General features: G+C 40.9%; 1 protein-coding gene across 1 annotated transcript in view; it reads right to left on the reverse strand.

Annotated features, from left to right (window-relative positions):
• The window catches only part of snd1 (staphylococcal nuclease and tudor domain containing 1), a 245,423-nt gene that overhangs the window by 196,743 nt on the left and 26,483 nt on the right, over positions 1-22,197 (reverse strand). Inside the window, exons 10-11 of the mRNA XM_042511217.2 lie at positions 21,035-21,139; positions 4,157-4,258 (exon numbers count right to left, since the gene is read on the reverse strand). Coding sequence (XP_042367151.1) covers positions 4,157-4,258; positions 21,035-21,139 — 207 coding nt within the window. The remainder of the gene's footprint in view (positions 1-4,156; positions 4,259-21,034; positions 21,140-22,197) is intronic.

Genomic DNA, 22,197 nt, shown 5'->3' on the forward strand with positions numbered 1-22,197 from the left:
ACATTCACTCTTAGGAGAGCCTGTGATTATTCCATCCAAAATAATTCCTCCTTGTTGGCGAGGCAGCTGAAAGGTAATGCTTGTAACTTCAAAAACTTGCTGTATTTCAGGCCCTGTATTTATTTTTTTTCCAAATACTGGATACACAGCGAAAGAAGGTTTAATTCAGAGTGGTAGCCACGTGTCTTAGCAACAATAAAGAAATGGGAGGGAACAACGTTCCAGACCTCTTCTGTTATTGATTTTGCAAAATGAGGAAGGAGAAGGCTGTACTGCTGGCAAATGGGCACGAGCCTCTCCACTTAAACCAAACTCACTTCTGAGAGCCTATAAGCACACCCTTGGGAGACCCAACTTCAATACTAATAAAATGTAGAGAAATACAGTGGCGTATACTGTACATATAAATGCAGCTTAATGACGGAGAATGAAAATGTGACGCTACATTGAAGATCTTAAGAGGAGTCAAAGTTGAGATAAAAAAAAAGAAAGTCATTGGATAACATAACAGTGAGACAGTAGATGGTAATTTGTGGATTGTGCTTTAGAGGTATGCTCGCCTCTGACAAATGGAGTGCTCCAAGGATGAGGTTTGAAGTTAGCGACTCCCTGGTTCCCTTGACAAAAAGTCAAAGGCATTTTTCCATTGGAGTTTGGATTATTGCCAAAAATAAGCTCAACAGAGAGAGAGCTGTAGGTAGGACAAGGACGGTGTGTTGGCATTGCGCCACTACTGTGAATGTAAACATACAACATTCTAACCAACATTCGGCAGCATCACACAGACGTGACCTGAAATGTTAAATGTTTGGGTGCTTTAAATGTTCAAATTCATTTTATTTAAGATTCATTCAAAAACAAATTGAAACATTACTTCCTAAGTTTTATTTTCTATTATTCTACTTATTTTAGTATTTTTAAATTTCAAAGTACAACAGATGGTCTTCAGTTTTACAGCCAACTGTGACCTGTTGCCTTTTTGGAAAAATGTCTGCTGAGAATTTGTAAAGTGGACTTAAAAGTGTCTGAAATTATCCTTATTTTATCATGAAAATAATTTAGCAAAGTTGCCAGTGGGCAACATGCTTTCACTGCCAAGCACGAAGGTTGTGTCTGTCTTTGACAAAGACTACAGCCTGTTCAAAATGAAATAAAACAAAAACCATTTGTTTTTTCACCGCTGTGCAGAACTTTGCGAACCTTGCTTCCTAAACCAGGTATGAACAAAAACAATGACTTACATGCACCATTACACCAGAAGCACGAATCACATCCCTTATGACCACCACCTCCGACTGTAGCCTCAGTCATCATTAAATCTCTTAACGCGTCATAGAGTGCCCTCCCACCTGTGTTTAAAGCTGTCCACATGTGACTGATTCATCCAGGGTGCATTTGAATGCAAACTGTAAACACAGCCACTGACTCACTCTGGTAGAAAAAAAAAAAAAAAACATGCATACTTTTATTACCCTTACAACACTAACTCCTTTTGACACGTACACAATCATGCATACTTTCCTCTCCGATAAACACCACAAACAACAATTTGCCCCAGTCTTAGAAAGGAACATTTTAGCTGAGCTGACTTTTGAAACACCCTAGAGACTAAACAAGCAAAAGTGTGAAACCAAACCGGGTATAAAAACTGCATGGACTGATCCCAGCAATGTTTCTATTCTCTGTGTGTGTGTGTGTGTGTGTGTGTGTGTGTGTGTGTGTGTGTGTGTGTGTGTGTGTGTGTGTGTGTGTAAACGTGTGTGCTAAGGACAATTATACCATATAAAACATGTTAAGGTATAGAGCGGACATGTTGCATGTCATAGTGTATGCATGGTTATTATACACAGAGTTATCTTATTCCCTTTGTATTGTTCCCTGTATTTTTGTTGCACGTCATTGTTGCCAGCATGAGTGAACAGCTAATCACCACGGTAGACTCGTGTGGGTTTGCAAACATGTTGTTTCTGTCTCTAAATGCCCATATATATGTATTATGACTTCATCTACTTGCATGCACCCCCCCCACACACACACACACACACACACACACACACACACACACACACCCACACACCCACACACACACACACACACACACACACACACACACACACACACACACACACACACACACACACACACACACACACACACACACACACACACACACACACACAGTGAAGCCACTGTGTTTTAATGTGGACTATCACTTCCACAAACAAGCTCAATATGGTCCTTTTCTCTCATTTTATGGTTTAATTTAAGACTTGGTGCTACCAACCTGAGCACACATTTTATCATCATGCTAATGGCATATTCTGCAGAGTATTTTTACACCTTGACAAGGCTATAGTCGCCCTATCCCCATCACACATGCACACTCATTATCCCCCCCAACACAAATGCCACAAATAAACAGCAGAATCATTATTCTCGCTTCAGTCGTCAAAAGCCAGCTCACGGCTGAGTTTTCTGTCATTAAAAAAACATTAATGAGGATGATTAAAATGACTGTGATGAGAGGCTGGGACAGGGATATGAATCTCACTCCTGTACTGAATGCCAAAAGGAACTCTCTTGGCTTTTGGCTTTGAGTGGGTGCATGTTTTTGTGTTTATCAGGCTGTACTGCAAATGTTGTTTTTTTTTTCTTTTTACTCTGTGCACTTATGAAAGTGTGTGAGATGGGACTTTTTGTTCCATCTATTGTCTCAGTGTTGTGATTTGGACCCCTGAAATCTGTGCATTTGTTTCTCAGCTCAACAGGAACACGAGTTGAGATTTAAAAAAACACACTGAGAATTGATTTGTGGAGGTATACGCTCCAGAATGTGTTACGTGGAAGTCAGCTGCAAAACAATTTGGAATTTATGAGATAACTTCTGACTGGGGAAGTCATTTTGTCAGTGTGATTGTGCATAAATGCAGCATTTTGACTAGAGTTTTCTATAAATCTGCTCCTTTAGCTGCATTCCCATGTTTTTGCAAGAAAGATTCCAATCTTTTCCAGCATGCCTGCCATTATAATGCAGCCCTCTGAGTCTGACCATTGTTAAGAGTTAACAATCTGGGAAAACATAAACCATCATTCAACTCAGGCAGTGGACAACAGCTCTAGGCGTGCCTGTGAGCAGCAGCCGCCTCCTCCCGCTGTGCCATTACTGCCACTGTACATACAATGACAACAATGTAGGCGTCGTTTTACTGATTTACTGTGAAGAATAAAACAGTCTACTGTGCAGCTGAAAACTTTTTGAAATGTAAGGCAAAGTTGGCAGACTGGACAGAGCTGGTTATACATTAGTACTCGTTCAGAAAGAGCTGCATTTTCAGACGGTATCTAGGGTTGGGTACCAAAACCAACTCTATTCCTGTATGTCTAGTACTTACCGGTCCGAATCAATATCTTGGCACCTCAAATTGGTGCCGGATTGTGTGAATATGTTGATATGTTTTTTTGTATTTAGCCATATTTATATATCTAAGTATACTTTAAACGGTTAATTGTTAGTGTTTTTAGTATCCATTTGGTCACCGATACAGTTTTAATTTTCGAGAAAAAACAACAAAAAAAAAACAACACTCAACCCTATCCATGTCCACATTCATAACTAATACTGAGCATAAATGAGCCTTAAATCTGTTTATTTTAAGTGTTTCCTTTTTCCTCTTTAGAGCTCATCATTTCAAATTTAACACAAAAAAAGAGGCTGATGTTCAAGTGGTGGCATGTGTCTCGAGTGCTCTCCAGCTCAGCGCCGGGTCTTGCTGGGGTCAGACGTGTATAAATCATAGCAGCCTCCTAGGTGTACAGACTCGGTAGATCAATAGACACAAGAGGGGGAAATCAACACTGCTTGTTTAAAGGGTGCGTCCGGGCCAATACCAAGCCCCAGGGCATGTACCGACAGTACTTGGTATTCAAACTGAGAAAAGGAGAGAAACAGATATCTCGCTTAGGGCTTCCGAAATGTGTGTTAGGCTACTGATGGGAGGGGGAGAGGAAGGGTGTTGGAGCATATGTGCAGCCACTGGGGGGAATCCCTGTTTAGAGCTATTGTTTAATTCATTAAAAGCTGATTAGAGGCAAATCAAGTTGATTCAGGGAGGCAAAAAGTGATTGGGAGCATTCAATTTCTGTCACCGGTTCTTACCTTTTTGCCGATGAGCTTCTTTCTGAGGAACTCACGGGCCTCGAACATGTAGGGGATGTCATAGAGCGGACGGAAACGTTTGTCTTTGTCCTTGTTTTTCTCCTGAGTAAAGATAGAGAAATTGAGGAGAGGATGGTGGGGAGAGAGAGGACAGAATGGAAGGAGAAAGATTATTTACATTGGACTTTCAAAACTGCGTGGCTTAACATATCCGCAGAAAATAGAGACATGCAAACACACCCGAAAACAACCCCCCAGCTCATGCATACAGACGTAAACACAGACACACAGATTCTGCACACAGTCAGCTTGTTTGTTCCCTCTTTTCCTTCTACTTCAGTCCTGTGACGGGGAGGATCCGGACTCTGAACTCACTGAATGAATTAAATGTGAACAGCAGCATCTCGCAACCACCCTCCTCAAACACTTCCATTGTCAATACTGACACAGTGCACCCAAAAAATCAAAGTACAGTTACCAAGGACACAGATGCAAACAGCTAAGGCAAAGACGCTTTTTTGTGTTAACCAGGAGCTGATGTGCACGCACACAGTGCACACACAGATGTAGCCACACGCCACGCGAACACTCGCACAGCTGCACACAAAAACTTCCCTCAATACCCTCACCCACTCTCTGACAGGAGCAGGCCACAAATAGAACCTATTTGCATTTTCAAAGGAGGCTGAGGTTTTGTGTTGCTCCTAGTGTGTAGACACACACATACACACACATACACACACATACACACACATACACACACAGTGACAGGTGTCGTTTTTGTAGGGGCGGGATAATAAATAAAAAAAATGTAAAAAAGAATACAGCAAATGACAATGACGCAGTGGGAAAATAAACGACAGGCACTAACAGGAGGAATAAGGCTATGAATGACAATTCCAGTATGCTCGCCACCCCTGCCCCTCCCACACTCCTCTATGAGCGCCATCATTATCTGTCATACAAACAGAAGTAACACTCTTCCAAATGAACACACAGGCTTGGATTATTTCCTCGTTTCCTCTTCTCTTCAATGGTTTTCATTCATTTTTAATGCCTCTCCAGTTGTTCGGGAGCCGGCAGGTGTGGCACACAGCTGGGCTGACGGATGTGGAGAGGGAGCACATGGGGAGCAAAGGGTGCGTGAGCATGTGTTGGGATGTTCCAGCATGTGCTTGTGGCTCCATTATGGTCTTTTAGATACATCTTGTGGGGGCAGACTCCACTGGTGTCTAGGGCTGGTATTAGTACTTGATACCTTAAAACAACCCAGTCCTGAGTAGTATCAAATGTCTACAGTTAAAAACACGTGCATTCAACCCTTTTTTTTTATGCCTACAGTAGATCTAAAAAAAAAAGACTACTTGACTCGTTTTGCAGCGATTCAAAATGATTAATTGGCCCACCTCAAGTCGAGCGCCATGTTTCTGACGGAGTTGGCAGTTCAGCATGCCGAGATGCCACCAAACAAGTGGGTGGTGGCATTTTACACAGCTGAACGCTTCCTTACACATGATGGTTACTGAATGAAGCGAAAAACAGAGATATCTAAAAAGTACACATGTCACAATACTACAAATATGGTTGTTGATATCTATCAAAAGTGTGTTTTGGGGGTGGGGATATAGCCTAATATCACATTTTTTTTGTATTACAATATTGTATCAATGCACAGATGGCAAGTATCAATTTCTTATATAAATATTAATATTGCAAATACAAATTACACTTATGGTAGCCTACTAGGATAACAAAATCAGTTGGTTATTCTGTCAATTCGATACATTTTGCTGCAATAAAAATGACTGAAGTGAGATTAAAAGACTGAAAACTTCTACCTTATTTATTATTAACAGATGTTGAATAAGTTTGACACATTTGCAGTTAAAGAAAGGTAATAAATTGCGGTATATCAAAATATACGTTATTGCGATACTCAGCATATTGCGAAGCATTTAAAATCATGATAATTTTGTATCGTGACTAAGTATCATGATAATATCATATTGTAAGGCCGCAGGTGATTTCCACCCGTAATAACAATACCAGTGAAAACAAAACAATAAATCCCATTCACTACACAAACTCTCTTTTGAAGATGTGACTGTTTGTTGTTGTGGTAAAATATTTGTCCCGCTTCTCCTCCACTGTGATTGGACAGCTGGTAAAAAAGTAACAGTAACGAAGTGCAGCTTTTTAATCACAGTTTGAACATTTTTTTAACTCTTGGTTACCAGAAAAGCCAAATATGCAGCACTCAGCACCGAATAGAAGCGCTTCACACTGCTGGCATTTGTTGTACTGTGTAAATACACGGAGCTCCCATTGCAAAAGATAGAAAGAAAAATGCTGGCCTCAGGAAAAAAAAAAACACTTGTTTTCGACAAGTCAAGGCGGAGCTGTTGCACTTGTCACTGTCTTACATGTGTTGTTGCCATTTTTTCGCGCAGGCAAGCATTCTTTAAGCATTTAACATCAGACTAAAACACCTTTAGGCATGTATGCTCCCCATCAGGTGCAGGAGTATTGCATCCCAGGTATCTACTGGAAATAAATGAGTGCCATCATGTTTTCAAGATTTTGGCTTCAACTTGGTACTGAAGTATCGGTTCTCTTTCGACATTCCCTAAAATGAAGTAGCCCATTGGTATCTGCGTCACTTCAAGGGTACTGGTATTGGTACTGATATTAGAATTTTTTAAACAATACCTGGCCGTTTGTTTATGACAATCATTTTTCCTTCCAAAACAATTAATATTTAGTCTCAACATGACAGCACAGAAGGTGTTTTGCATTGGCCCTGGTAAAGGAGCTCTGGAAACTGCCAACTCCACCAGCCAGTTCCTTTAACCTTGGCAGAAATGTAATAACCTTTGAGTTTAATAGCTTTCTATCTTTCTTTTCTTACACCCTCGCTCCTATCCTTCTCCACTTTCACTAGCAGAGTCAGCACAGCATGGAACCTCGGAGGTGAGTTAATCTCACACATGGCCAGTGGAAATCCCCCACCGCTCAGCCAAGAGCCGATGTCCTCCATTTTGTGTCAGCCGGGGCTTATTGTCAGGGTCTTTCATCCCCACCAAGTCAGTTGCGGTGGGATGATGGGGCCTTTTAGGCGCAATGCCAGCCAGGAATCCTGCATTTTGTGCCTGAGCTGCTGACTGAGCCTTCTACTACAGGGGACGAGGATAACTTTTACCAAGCTGGCATTGCTTGGGTAAAATCCCTTTTTTTGGACGATATTTTCTTTAAGTGATACATTAAGACAATCCATTTACTATGAATGATGTGTTTTTGCATCCCGAGGGGCTTTTACACACAACCTATTCGTGGTAGTAAACCATTTTGCAAGCCGTTTAGATTCTGATAGACATAGGCCAAAACAAGGGAATAGCATTTTCCAAGCTGACATTGCTTGGGTGAAATCCTTCTTTTGGACAACATTAACCCTTTCAAACCTGGGTAAACTGGCTTGAAACATGGAAAGAACGCAATTACTTATTTGAACTGACCCTAAAAATTAGAAAGAAACTAGTAAAAATTCATAAATAAATAAATACCTGAAAATCAGAACATAAAAATAGAAATATTAACAAAAGGAAATGGGCTCAAAAAAAAAAGCTTAAAACTGAATTTAAAAAAAACTAAAATAAAACTAATTTCAATTCAAACCAATTCGCTCAGGGTTCCAAGGTTTAAAGAAGGCATTAATTTAGGAAGAGATGACCACAACAATTAGCAAGAAATTAGCAAAAAATCATAAAAATAAAAAAAATAAAATGACATAAAAAATGGGAAAGTAAAAAAGGAAAAGGAAAATCACCTGGATAAAAACTGCTTGGAAATTACTCTGTAAAATATGGTTCTCTGGACATTTCTTCCTAGCTTTTTTAAGTCATTATTCTAAATCCACTAATTTACTACTATTTCTGTTGGCAGAATTAAAATCATTTTGCTCAGGGTACAAAGGTTAAATACTTGTGAAAGGCGTCTGAATGCAGCACAAGAAAAGTGATGTCGATCCAGGTTTCAGAGGGTTATGGCAATCCCCAGACTACTAATGACAGTGTGTTTGCATCCTGAGGGAATTTAACACAGCCTTTTCCTGGTGATACTCCATTTTGGAAGCCATTAGGATACTGACAGACGCGGGTCAAAACAAGACGATAACTACAACGTGGGGGAAAGTAACGAATGAACCGAGGAGAAGAGGGAAAGACTAAAAAAGGAAAAATCATTTTTAACTAATAAGCTGTTTCACGGTGGAAAGAGAGCCATGTCACTGAGGGCGAAGAGTGTAAATGTCAGCACTCTATGCCAATTACGCGCAAAGAGTGGAGAAGCAGACGAGGAGGACAAAAGGTACTTCTCCTCCATCTTTGGGAAGGCCTGTGGGGAATGGAGCGAGGCTGAGTTGAAGGCGGGAGGGTGAAAGTGTCTGGGAACAAGAAAAAACAAAGACAGGAACTACTGCAACTAAAAACATAAACACACAGGCAGCCACAGGAATCAATGATGCCAATTGATTGCAACAACTGCCTAATATTTCACAATGGACCTGGTTCGCTTTGTTTACAAGCTACAAAAGGGTCCACATCAGTCCCAATGCTATTCAAAGGGACATTAAACACTCCCTGACAGTTAAGTGCAGTTCAGACTGTTGAGAAGAAAACGTGCCCCACTGCCAATCAAACAAAACACACACAAGGCTGCTCCACTTGACTTGTATGTGAAAACACAGACCGTGACAAGTCTAATTATTTGACTCCGGAGCCGACTTCAACTCCAGTCTGAGATAAACCGACAACATTAGCATCCTTAAATTACTCAGACAAGACAAACTCTGCGTACGCCATCCTTAAACTGTTATTATGCAGTTGCAGTGAGGTTACAGAAAGAGGAGAGAGTCACTGCTGTGTCTCAACCGTGACCCAATAACAACAGTTTGCACTCGCTGTCCTCGGGGGGAGTTCTGTTCTATTTGGGGTAAATTCCCTTCGTTCCAAATTACCAGCTAAAGCTCAGGAATCGTCTTTGACTATTGCAGAGGCATGACGCTAGCTGGATTGTACAGTGTCGCAGGGCTGCAGGGGCTGGGGCTGCAAATGTGTGGACGCTACCGCTGCGAGCTTTGCAGCTTCTGGAACTTCAAGGGTGAAATCATGACTCAGGAGCACGTCATAATTTCTGAAGCGCGGCGCTGTAGTTGGGGGAGTGTACAGTATTAGGGCCTTCGTTTTAGCATTTCACCGATTGAGGATTATTTTGTGTGTAACCTACATTTTGGTAGAAATAAACAACAGTGTGTGCGTGTGTCCCAGACAAAGTGGACATTATTTTTTGATTAAGCAGTGCACTGGGAGCCGTAGACAAACAGTCAACATTTACTACTGTATGCCTAACAACATTACTCAATTGTGCATGCATAAACATTAAATGGCTGCAGAGGGGCTGGATGGAGAGAGGGAGACAATGCAAGAGAGAGAAAGAGAGAAGGCATACACTTCCTGAAGCAAGAGCATAAAGGATGTAGCTGGTTATAGTACTACAATACAAAATCTAATACATCTAATCTAATAACCTTACATTCACAGCATTATTGCCCATTCACCAGAAATAAGTCATTACTAAAGTGACTTGAAATGATCCCACAATAGACTCAAGAGAGGACCTGGATTGCAAAATTAAATTACCTGTAGTACCATAACAACAAACAGCCACTCAATTCATGATTAACTGCTACCAGAGTGCTGCGGGTACATTTATTGGGACTGCTGTGACAGGTTGCAGCCATGTACTCATTGTGCAGTCATTAAAGGGATACCTCACCACCTAAATGATTATTTGTCTATCAATTACATACCATGCGTTATGTTAAATTTGTGACAAAAACTTTGTTTTTCTGGCATGCCTCCACAGTGAACAAAGAATCAAACATGTTAAATATTCTTGATGAATTGAAGGAAAGGGGTCCACTTTTAACAGCAAAAAAAAAAAAAAAATCCACTTACAAACTCTCACACAATTCGTGCAGTATAATCAAAGTTTCATTAATCTAACTGTATGCTCAGTACTTCCCAGACAGACAGCCCTTTCTGCAAGGAATTGAACTGAAAGTGAAACTAAATCTAAGCTCTCTTCAGAACCAGACTTTATTGACAAAAAAGTCATTTTACCTCACTGAACACAGTAGCTGCTGGTCTTCCAACGCCTGGATTGGCAATTTCTTTGTGTTATTGTCTGATTTCAGTGACTCCGAACTGAACCTTTAAAACACTTAAGTCATACAATAACACAAACAAACTAACTGATTGAGGCAACAGAAGACCAGCAGCTCCTGTGTTCAGAGAGGACAAATTGCTGCTTCTGTCAATGGAGTCTGCCTTTAAAGAGAGCATTGATCAGTTTCACTTTAAGTTCAGTTCCCTGTCAGAAGGGGTTGTCTGTGTGGGAAGTACTGAGCACACGACTTATGCTGCACGAGTTGTGTAAGCATTTGTAAACTAATGTTTCAATATAGTTTTGTTTTGGGTTTTTTTTAAAACGCGGTCACTTATGACTTCAATTTATCACTCATTTTCTCAGTTTTTGGATTCTTTGTTCACCAGAGGCATGCAAGAAAAACAGTTTTCTTGCAAACGACTGGATAAATGAGACCTGGCTCATCCTGCATGTGGTGTTGGCAAATTTGTTCTCTGATATACTGTTGTCGTTAAATGCGGTCACCTATGACTTCAATCCATAAAGAATTCCCTCTACTTTTGGATTCTTTGTTCACTGCAGGCATGCGAGAAAAACAAGGTTTTCTTCTCGAATGTAACATTGCACAAGATGAGTAACTGATAACTGATAACAAATGGTCATTTTGGGGTTGAAGTATTTCTTTCATAAAGATGTGATCGAAAAAAATGGGAGAATAAGCAAGTAAGTAAAGCAGCTACACTTCAATTCAATCTAAGAGGTGTTTTTAATTTTCGGATCAGACAGACGGTCAGACTGGCCCTGCAGACAGACACAGTGATGCAGACTAACTGCACTGCTGCAGGCTGAGAAATCTCCAATATTGCTGAAAATATTCAGCTACCAAAGCTCAGTGCACAGCTTACACTGGATAAAATCACACATATTGCATTCCTCTCAAACACAAAGCACCCATTTATAAATGGCCAGTATCAATACAAATTCTGTTAAAAAATGATTTAAGGGGATGTTTACTTTCTGACAATACAGTATCTCTCAAAAGCAAGAGTTCTTTTATCTTCTTATGCAGTCCTTTGTTAAACTTCCTCTCCCTGCACACAAACGCAAGCAAGCCAAGTCCTTGCTTTTTTAACTGTGTCAGCCAAATAGTGCAATGGGGCACAAAAATATTCACCCAGTGGTGAAGAGGGTTACTGGCTACCAATCTTCCTCGCCCAGCCAATAGTGCACAAGTGAATCATGAAGTGGGCGACCCTCCTCTCTTGTCATCCTCCTCCCAAACTTGAGGTCAAAGCATGTCATGCTAGGCTGGGGGCATGCCGAGGGCACACACATGGCCAGACATAAGATTTGGAGGATGGGGACAGAAGTGAGGAAGGGAGGGAAGGGGGATGAAGGGAGAAGGAGGGAGGGAGGGGAGGAGATAAAAACAAAGTGTGTAAGAAAAGAGAGGAAAGCCACAGTTGCAGATAGAGAGTAGGGAGCAGATGGGTCCATCTGCTTAAAGGGACAGTTCACCAAAAATTCAAGAATACATATTTTTCCTCTTATTTGTAGTGCTATTTATCAATGTAGATTTATCGATCTATCTTTTCTTTTGTGTGTGTGAGGTGTCAACAATCTAGATTAATAAATATCACAACAGATCGAGGGAAAAAATATGAATTTTTGATTTTGGGGTGAGATGTCCCTTTAAAGACTGGCTATAATAGAAGCGAATGCCTTTTAATTTTAAAATTAAAAGGAAAATAAAAAAGATGTAACTAAATTCTGTTATATTCCTGCAGGGACATATGCATCTGTTCTGAAAAGCCACTAAAAATGAATACACATATCATCTTACAGTATTACACAAATCGAAGAACCAAAATTCCACTAATGCAACCACAAGCCTCCTGTCAGTTTATGAATTTCTCTCACACTGTTAGTTGATACTTGTTTGTTAGCTGTCATCTTATCGGTCTGTTTGTCTTTTGGTCCCACGTTATTTTTCATTTCTTGTAATAGTGTCAGTTTTTTGATGATTTCTTTTTGTTTTCATTGTATTTGAGCATCATGCCCTACAATGCGGTTGCTAATTACCCGACAAGCAGCGTCACAACACATTTTCTATTTCCATATCCCACCACCTTCTTTCTGACCTTGATGTCTTGACTACAATTGCAGATGTGAAATTGAATTAATTATCATGTGCAAGCACCAGCGACAAAACCATATTACTGTATAGCAATTGTTCAAAGCAACAATATGTGCTACAACAACAAAAAGTGTGTAGTCATTTGCTTTGTGATGAGCCTCACTCACAAATCTACACATTATGCTGTGCTACACGTAGTTATAAAGATGTGGAAATTGTTGAATTCTGCCCACATACTTTCCCAGACTTTTCAGACCTGAGTCGAAACTGCCGTATTTACAGAGATGCTAATCAGTGTGCAGCGCGCCAGTATAAAAATAAACCCAATAATGTGAATGTAAAAATAAAAAAGAAGAAAAGAGAGATAGAGGGGGGGCAGGAAGGCAGAGATAAACAGGTGGTTTATAGGAGGCAGACGGGACAGAGAGAGATGTATTGTGAGACTAAATCATCTACAAAATTAACACACACTAAAGGTGGACTGTGGAGAGGTTACATAATTAGGCAGGGCAGTATGGAGTGGCGTGGGGATGAGCCGTAGTCATTGTGTTGCATTATATAAGGACAGTGAGTTGACCTCTCTATGTGCTCCATCAGCACTGTCCTTAGCCCCACTTAAACCACGTAAGCACACAGATGCATTACAATGCATGAAGAGACGCACACACAAACACTCGAGACATTGTCAAAGCAGATACGCGCATCTGAACGCGCTGATTGCGAGTGAGTGAGTGGGCGTAACAGTGAGTCACTGAGTTGCATAGACATCTCTCCCCACTCGTGTTTACGCTGGGCTCGTCCTGCTGCACATGAGAGAAAGGAAGAAAAAGTGTGTGTGTGGGGGGGGGGGAGAAAAAAGCTGACTCCAACTCCCAAGCTCAAAATAACTCACATCTGAAGATACGCCACAGCAGTAACACTGGGGAGGAAAGGAGGAGAGCAAGGGAGGAAAATCCATGTCCTGTGTTTTGCTGCAGACAGACACCATTGGTCCACCAATCTGTCAGTCTGAGCACAATTAGTGTAGTCACGAGAGAGGAGGGGGATGTGTGTGTTGGGAAGGAGGAGGAGGATGGCAGCAACGGTCACAGTTCATCAGTGCTCTGGTGCGTCGTATCTGGCCTTAGTTCCCCCCTCGAACAAACCCAGACACGCCCACGCACAAACAAAAACGGCTTCGCTTGCAGAATGCACGCTCAAACAGTGCACGCACACACACATCCAGATAGACAGAGATAATAATGACAACTGGCACAAGAGATTCCCTACAGACCTCTAGAGAACGCAACACACACAATTGTCACAAATTTAGAGTTTCCCCGGGTTCATAGATGGGCTAGAATGCACACAATCTGGAGTGTCTCTACACATGCTGCACATGTGTTTGTGTAATCCATGTTTGTGCACATGCTGACGCCAATTTCCAAGATGTTTCCTGACAAAGGCTAATGCAGCTTAACCAAGCATGTCACTGCGTGTGTGTGTGCTGCAAACCGTGACGACGTCTTTGTGTCTGTCTGCTGCACTGTAAGCAAGCAGCCAGCTCACTCGTGACAGTGTTAGCCAACATGATGTCAGAGTGTGTCGGGCTCGCGGCTGAGAGATACCTGCTGTGACCTCTCACTCGCCTGACCCACAGGTAGGAATCATCCCTGCTGCTTACAAGCTCACAAAAATCAGTTGTCAGGTTGTGCGTGCTGTTGCTGCATCTGTGCTTTTTACAAGTGCATGAACGCTCAGGGCCGGCCCTAGACTTTTGGAGGCCCAAAGAAGGATTCGGTTTGTGGGGCCCCTCATTGTAACATGTTGCAAAGACTTGTGGTCTTTGTACAATTTTTTTTATTCCTTTGTGTTTATTTGTTCTTTTATTTATTTCAACATTTCATCATATATTGTTGCATTTTTTTCCGCTATATACTTGTGACTTTTTCTTTGCCATTTTAACCCTTTGAAACCTGGAAATAGATATGTTTTCTTATACTATGTTAAGGAACCTTTGACAAATTTACAAATTTGGGCAAACTGCTGTGATTTCTTTCAAAAACAATTGAGAAAAGGCAATCAGCATCCCAGCATGAAATGTCCCGCTAATAGCAAAAAAGTAAGCAGTAGAAAATGACCAAAAATTTATCTTTTAAAAAAAGGAAGAGAGAGAGAGACAGAATCATCAGAAAATCATCAATGAACTGGGAAAAATTTCAAGAAAAATATATTTATGATTATTGTAATTAATTATTTATTATTAGGTTACAGAAAAACACTAGATGTGTATTTATTATTATTATTATTATTATTATTATTATTATTATTATTATCATTATTATTATTTACAGTTATTACCTTTATTTCATTTTATTTTAACACTTCTCAGGTCCTTTCCGGTTTTTACTTGTCTTTTTTTTTGGTTGTTAATTTCAAGTCATTTTCTTGTAATTTTTACTTATTTTTTTGCAAATTTTTGGGTCATTTCTTGTTAAATTGCTTTTCACCTTCTTTTCATGTTCTTGAAAGAAATTGAGCCAATTTGCTCAAGTCTCAAAGGGTTAATACTGCTCTGTGAAGGGCTACATGATTGTATAAAAGGTGCTTTGATTTGATTATTTGATTGCACAACTTATCAAATAAAGACGAAAGTGGAGCCTATTAGCTGCAACTCTGTCTTTAAATAGACTTCAGTAAATGGGGGGGGGCGCACTTGCTTCTATGGCTCAACAGGTCGGGCTTGCTTTGCAAATGCTATTTCATTTTGAGTATGATGACGAAAAAAATCTACCCACAACTGTTCTTCTTTACAAATGCCTTGGCAGGAGATCAGCAACATTTGGAAGTGTTAAACGATGAATTTCACTGCATTTAAAAATAGTTCAAGTGATAGTAATGAAAGGGAAAATTAACAATATCCAGGGCACTTTCAATAACATAATGTCAACTACTATATCTGCATCTGTAAAGGAGTGGAGACAGGGCATGAAATTAAGTTCCCAGCTCACTCGCCTAATTTAGTTATCACACAGAGGCCCGGCTGGCAAACGAGACTGGTCATAAATTCACACTTCCATGCATGAACATCATACAAAAATATTTAGATAAGAGGGAAATTGTCAGTGCTTCTCCATCAGTTGTCTTTATTCTACCTAACAGTCCAAGGGCTCATCACAGCTTCAGTAAACCTATCACAACTCTGCATTGCTGCCATAGCGACAACACTCAAAGCTGAGCCAACAGCATTACAGGCAGGCAGGCAGCTCTTTAGCTCACAGACAGAAATAACTAGCTAACAAACAGCACCAGCAGCAGCACCACGAACGAGCCTTATCAAAAGGCAAAATGCAGCAACAGTTTTTATTTAAGGCCGCCTCCAAAAAAAGACTGTCCTCCTGCAGTCGCATAATAGGCCCATCTTGCCTATAGGAAGCTCTGGCTGTGACATAGATATTCATGACTCTGACTGGGTTACATGCTTTAATTTCAATGATAAAGGCACCTTCTTACGTTATGTTGATATCATTCCACTCCAGTCCATATGCATTTTTTTTTCCTTTTATTTGTTTATCGTTTCAATTACGCATTTGTTAAGTAGTCACGTTGCCAGCTTATAACAAAATCTACAATACAAATACATGCATGTTGTGCAAGTAGTGCCAGCCTTACACCAAAGGCGGGGTTTCCAATACATTCATTTATCTGTAGCAGTGGGTGAATGAAATCACTCTGATTCGCTGTTCATATAAGTGAGGAACGTAAGGGTTAAAGGGCTAAAGTCAAGACGGAGTGAGGTGGAAACAAACTTGTTATATAGGGTGAGATTTAAGGCTGTACTCGATTCAGAATTAGGACGGTTGAATCAGATAAGGCTGTTCAATACAAATATTCAACCTTCCGTTTTGTTTGCCATCAAAAGTTTTAACTGCGGATCGCAATAACAACATTATTTGCCAACCAAAGATGTCAAACAAAAGTCAGAGAGTGCAGCGCATTAACGTGCTATGAACTGTTAATCCACCACTTCTTCACATTACGTTGCAGTCACTCTCTCTCTCTGCCTCTGTGCTGCTGCCTGCATGTCTGTAGCTGCAAAGATTAGTGTAAAGTCAAGAGTACTCACTCCACAGCAAAATCTGCAGTACACTGCACAGGAAAAAATGACTGCTCAACTTGAAGCAATCTTAGTCACTTTAGGGTTTCCAACTGATGTTTCAAGTTTCTGACATTAAAGGGGCAGCCCTAGTAAGATTGTTTTTCTTTAGTCGTCGATCTCTTCAGCATCAACATTTCTGATCGTTTGTGTGCCTGTTTGCTGGCGCTCGGTAAATATGCTTTGTTCTTTCAACACTGGATTGTGGTGTTAATGTGCTAACAAGCTTTCAAGCATTGACGCTCTCTTCCGGTTTCCCTTTTTGAATGATGAATACAGACGACCACCGCCTTCTGGTATGGAGGAAGGTTTTTCCTTTCTCACAGGTGCAGAACGTCAAGTGGTTGGCTGTCAGTTTGTGTGTTCATGTGCAACTTTTTGGCCGAGACACGGCAACATGAGGCAACACAGCAGGGGAATTTCATTGCCACTGGTTTCTGATGTTGGTTTGGTGTTTCTGGGCCTTTAAAAGACCTTTCAAAGTCTTCTAATTGTATGGTAGGCATAAAGTTGAAAATGATGTTCCAAATTAAAATATATATTACATTGCTGTCACCAGGAATATATTTTATCCGGGCGACGATAAATTTTAATCTACTAGCCCAGAGAGCCAGCACCCAGACAGACCAATTTTGATAAATATGCCAGGTATTGACATGAAAAATCACACACACAACCACACAACAGCAATTAAAATATGCACAAAGTAGCAAGAAATAGCAATACAACACTGTGCCAATATAACACCAACACAATACACACAAACATTCACATCTGGGCTCACTCTCCAAGGCACCCTGAAACATACGACGGTGTAATGAAGCACAAAACACATACTGTTGAAGCATCTGGTGCAGGCAAAGACAGACAGAATACAGACGGAGAAGTGAAAGACAGAGAGATGGAAAAATTAAGAGAGAGAAGACACGAGCGGAAATTTAACAGGACCGTAAAGGAGGCAAAAACAGTGGGAAAAGTAACACAGGAGAAATAAAAGAATCTCCAAAAGTAGCAAAGAACCAGGTCAGAAAAGAGTTGGGAGCGAAAGCTGTGTAATGCAAGGAACAGGAGAAAGGGCAGAGAGACAAAATGGAGAGATGTTTTTTGCCCACAAGCTTGTTACAACCACAGAGAACTAAGGAGAATAAACACACACGAAGGGCAACGGTGCAGGTCAACAATCTGACCACAGCGTGCACACCCGGAGGGAGAGGACGGCAGGAGAAAGTGACTGTAGAGAAGGGAGAGGAGGAGAGAACAGAAGGAGGGAGGGAGGCACAGAGAGAGATACAAAGCAGTCTCTTAATGATGCGAGGCACTAACGACACCGGGGGAGAGAGGGAGAGACGAGGACGCAGGGACAGGATAAAAACTAGACAACAGTAAAGCGGAAAAGACGGGAAAGAGTAAACCATAAAATGAAAAAACAACAGAGTCGAGTCAATAAAAACAATCAAAACTGAAAAAATAAAGGGCCGTTGCAGACATTCCCCAATCTGACATTTACAACTGTTTCCTAGACAGAAGCACAACAGCCTCTGTCTCATACCTCTTTGAACGGGGAAATGTGAGACATGACTTGCTCATAAACGGATATTACAATAAACAGTGTGTTGACTGGAGGAATGATTGTCAAACAGACGTGTTCAACAAAGAGAGAAAAGGGTTTCGTTTGAAATATGGAACTCTGACAAAAAAGAAAAATCGCTTCTGTTGTGACACTAAAACTTTCTAATTAATGGGAGTGACATTTCCAGACATCATGAGTCTGTTATTTAGAAAATGATAGCATTTTAGAGAACTCAGACACCGAGGGGAATTGAGAAATAAAAATTAATCGCTCCTTTTTCAAAAAAATAAATACATGGTGCTGAAATTAAAGGGGACCTTTTTATGCTCATTTTCAGGTTCATAATTGTATTTTAGGCTTCTAAAAGAGCATGTTTATTATTCCCTTTTTACACCAAAATTAGGGTGTGTATGCGTGTTTTACAAATGCATGAAAACTAAAATAAATGTCACAATGGACGTCACCAACAGACCGGAAAACAGGTTATTAACACTAGAAAGCAGCATGGAGGCCAGTAAAACTTTTAGTATTATGGCAGTTACTCCTTTTATATAATTGTTACTTATTCAGTCTCTCTCAAACTCAGTCCCGACTCATTTTGAGTTTGAGGAGGACGGAAGGTATTTTGTGGCAGCCCATCATTGCATCGTGCCAGCAAAGGAGCTAAAATTAGCGTGTCCTACCGGGTCTTGTATTTTCACCACAGCCAATAGGAGCTGGAGCCGATAAATACCTACTAATTCTGAGACATTAGACCAAGGATTAAATACAAAAGCCAGATGTTAGCGGGTGTTAGTGGGATTTTTGTCCAGTGGAAAAGACTCTTTGATGTTCAAAAACACAAACACACATTTTTCTCTTACTGTCTATGCAGGAACACCTCTTTTCACTCTCAGTTTAACATGCTCTGTTCAGCACCTGTCTCTTTAAGTACTCTTCCCCAAAAAAGCTCAGTCCGCTCTGATTGGTCAGTTTTTCCAGGTTTATCGTATCTGCATTCATTGCGCCACAACTGCAGCCTGGAAATGACTGTGACAGAGTATAGGTGTCTTTATACCATAAAAAAATGCCAATAAAAGCTTCTAAAAAAATTTCACAACTGGATATGTTCCACCAAGAATCTGATCAGAAATTGGGGAGATTTTAACAACATCTGCAACCAAGATCACATGTTTCTCTTACAATAGCAGGTAGCTACACGTAGTGTACTTGCAGCCAGGGGGAATGACTGAAACGGAATATAGTAGCACTTTCTAATGTGAAAAGTCACCAAAAAAAGCTTCTAAACCAAAATCTTCACAACTGGGCCTGTTCCTGCAAGAATCAGATTCAAAATCCTATAAGCATGAAGTTGCATGTAGCAGCGTATGCAATGTAAACACTTTGCAGATGACCATGTACAGGTTCCCACACACTTTCATGGATAAAATTTCAGAACTTTTCCATGACTTTTCAAGATCCCAAGATTTTTTTCTCTTTTTTGGTAATTTTCTAACATAGGATCAGTTAGCATTGCAACATGTGGGGGACGAAGGGAGAAAAAGACAAAATGTACATGATGGTGAAGAAAAGGTCACAAATAAATACATATTTGAGCTACATTATGTCACCTACAGAAAATGAATTTGCCTAATGTCACATCACGTGGAAGGTTATCCATGGAAGATTTCTGTAGCAATTTCATTACACACGACAAAATTCCATGACTTTTCCGAACACTTTCGATAATTTTAATAATTCCAATACTTCTCCAAGCCTGGAAACTAAGATTGGGAAATTTAATGACTTTTTTAGGTTTTCCATAACCGTGGGAACCCTGAATATAAGAAAATCAATTACCAGCTTTCAGCTTGTCACAATAGTAAAAAAAAAATAAATAAAAAAATTAAAGTGTGTGGTTTTGGGGGTAACAGGAATTACTTCATCAATTACTTCATTACTTACTTACATCAGATACTTTATTATCTGAAACTTTGGCCACACTTTGTCTGATCTGATCTGATATTGTAACATTATGTATAAGCCAGAAAACATGGAAAAACACAATAGATTCCCTTTAAGCTTTTGGAAGAATTAGCAATGCAAGTTTCAAGAGCATATTGATGAAAAGGGCTTAATTTCAACCAATAATAATCAGGGGTGGTGCGAGAAGGTGAGTGACGGGGTGAGAGTGGACTTCTAGCACAGTACACTTCTATGTCTTGGTGTCACTGCATACATGCAGTTTTTTAAAACACTTTCTATTGTGTATTGAAATATACATTACCACTGATGCGACTAGGTGTGTGTATGTGCGTGTGTAAGCATGTGTATGTTGTTTTCACAGTCGTGAAGTGATTCTGAGGAAAAGGGGAAGTGTGGAGGGGGGAAAGGAGAAAAAAAATCGATCTGCCTCACTCTCTGCAGTGCTGCAACCACTGGGTGTGTGCACAGTGTGTTTGCATGTGCCCCAACTGCAGGGGCGCCACCAAGTGGTCAAATCTATTCCCACGCTCATTTAGAGAGAGACAAGACTAATGTGTGAGAGGGGAGTGGAGGGCATGAGAGTGAGAGAGAGGTGGATAAATATTCAGGAATATGTGGAAGGAGATGTAAACAGCTTGTGTTTGACTTCAAATGAAAATAAACCAACTCTGTCAAGACATCAGAGACAGCAGTGACTTGTCTCTGTGGAGCTTCTGATTAATTGGCTGACCGTGCGAGCTCTCCCACATATAACCACATTCGGTCACTTACACACAAACAAGTAGCCACTCACTCTGTGCAAAGCTGTGTACACACACACACACACACACACACACACACACACGCACAAACACGGAGGTTAGTTTGTACCTCTCCCTCGATTCTTGGGGGCCGAATGCTGGACAGGTGGATGGTCTTGAGTTCTCCAGAGTTAAGCTTCACCACCATGGCATCAGCGTTGACCACCTGCATCACCTACAGGGACAGAAAAGAGAGGAATTGAGTCAGAAAAGAGGAATTTAGTCAAATCAACACACAGGGATGAAAAATTGCAAGGCGAACAAAGCACCAAAAGGAAGAAACTCAATAAGAAATTAATTTAAGGGTCCAAAAAACATGTAAATCCCTAAGGAGAAAACAAACAGAAACTCACACCCCTGCAGGATGGAGGAGTGTTGGAGCAAAGAAAAAAGACTGGCATTGCATTTTAGTGAGTGAGAGCAGACAGACTGAAAGAAAGATGGGAAGTGAAGGAGCAGGTAAAGGATAAACGGAGAGGAAGAGATCTATTCTAAGGCGGAAGGAGAGTGACAGTGCAGATCGTGTGCTGTCACGAGCAGAAGGCACTGAGAAGCGAGGTAAGAAAAGAGTGATCCTTGAGTGACTGAGTGAGCTAAGTCGTCCCAGCAGGCCGGCGAAGGTTTGGAGGACAGAGCGAGGACGTTTTGCTATCTGGGGGATTGGCACCGGGAGGGGAGGGAGAGAGGGAGACAGAGTGCAAGAGACACAGCTTTAAAACACAAACATCCTGTTAAAAGATAGACTGGTGGAGCATTACACAGCGCTCAGCCCAACAACTGGACTGGCTGCCAGCATTTTGTTCTGGAGACCTTTACAAGTGTAACTAAAGACAGAGACTAATTTATGTTTGCCATTTAAATGTTATTTTTCTGTGTACCTCAGGTAGCAACCACAATTTATAGAAGGTACAGTTTAGAATATGTGTGAATGTTCAAAGCTACACCTGTTAAATTACAGCTCACAGGAGTCTATCTGCGGCCAGCGGGCCAGAGCCGGCCCGCCAAGGGGTCCAATCCGGACCCCTGGATGACTTTGCACAGCTAATACCGATGCACTTGTGAAGGCTTACAGGTAGGTATGGTCTGTGAAGTCTGAAGTTAAATCCAGCAGCTCCGCAGAGCTCTGTTGCCGGTCTTGGAGGTTTTTGGATGCCTACCAGGCTTTGGGACGCTTTGTTTCACTTCCAGCTCTTGTCTTAACCCAGCATTCTCACCAAGACACAGTCTCAGATA

This window comes from Plectropomus leopardus, chromosome 22 (genome assembly GCF_026936395.1).
Source record: "Plectropomus leopardus strain MGB_pleo_1.0 chromosome 22, ASM2693639v1, whole genome shotgun sequence".
Classification (NCBI taxonomy): Eukaryota; Metazoa; Chordata; class Actinopteri; order Perciformes; family Serranidae; genus Plectropomus; species Plectropomus leopardus.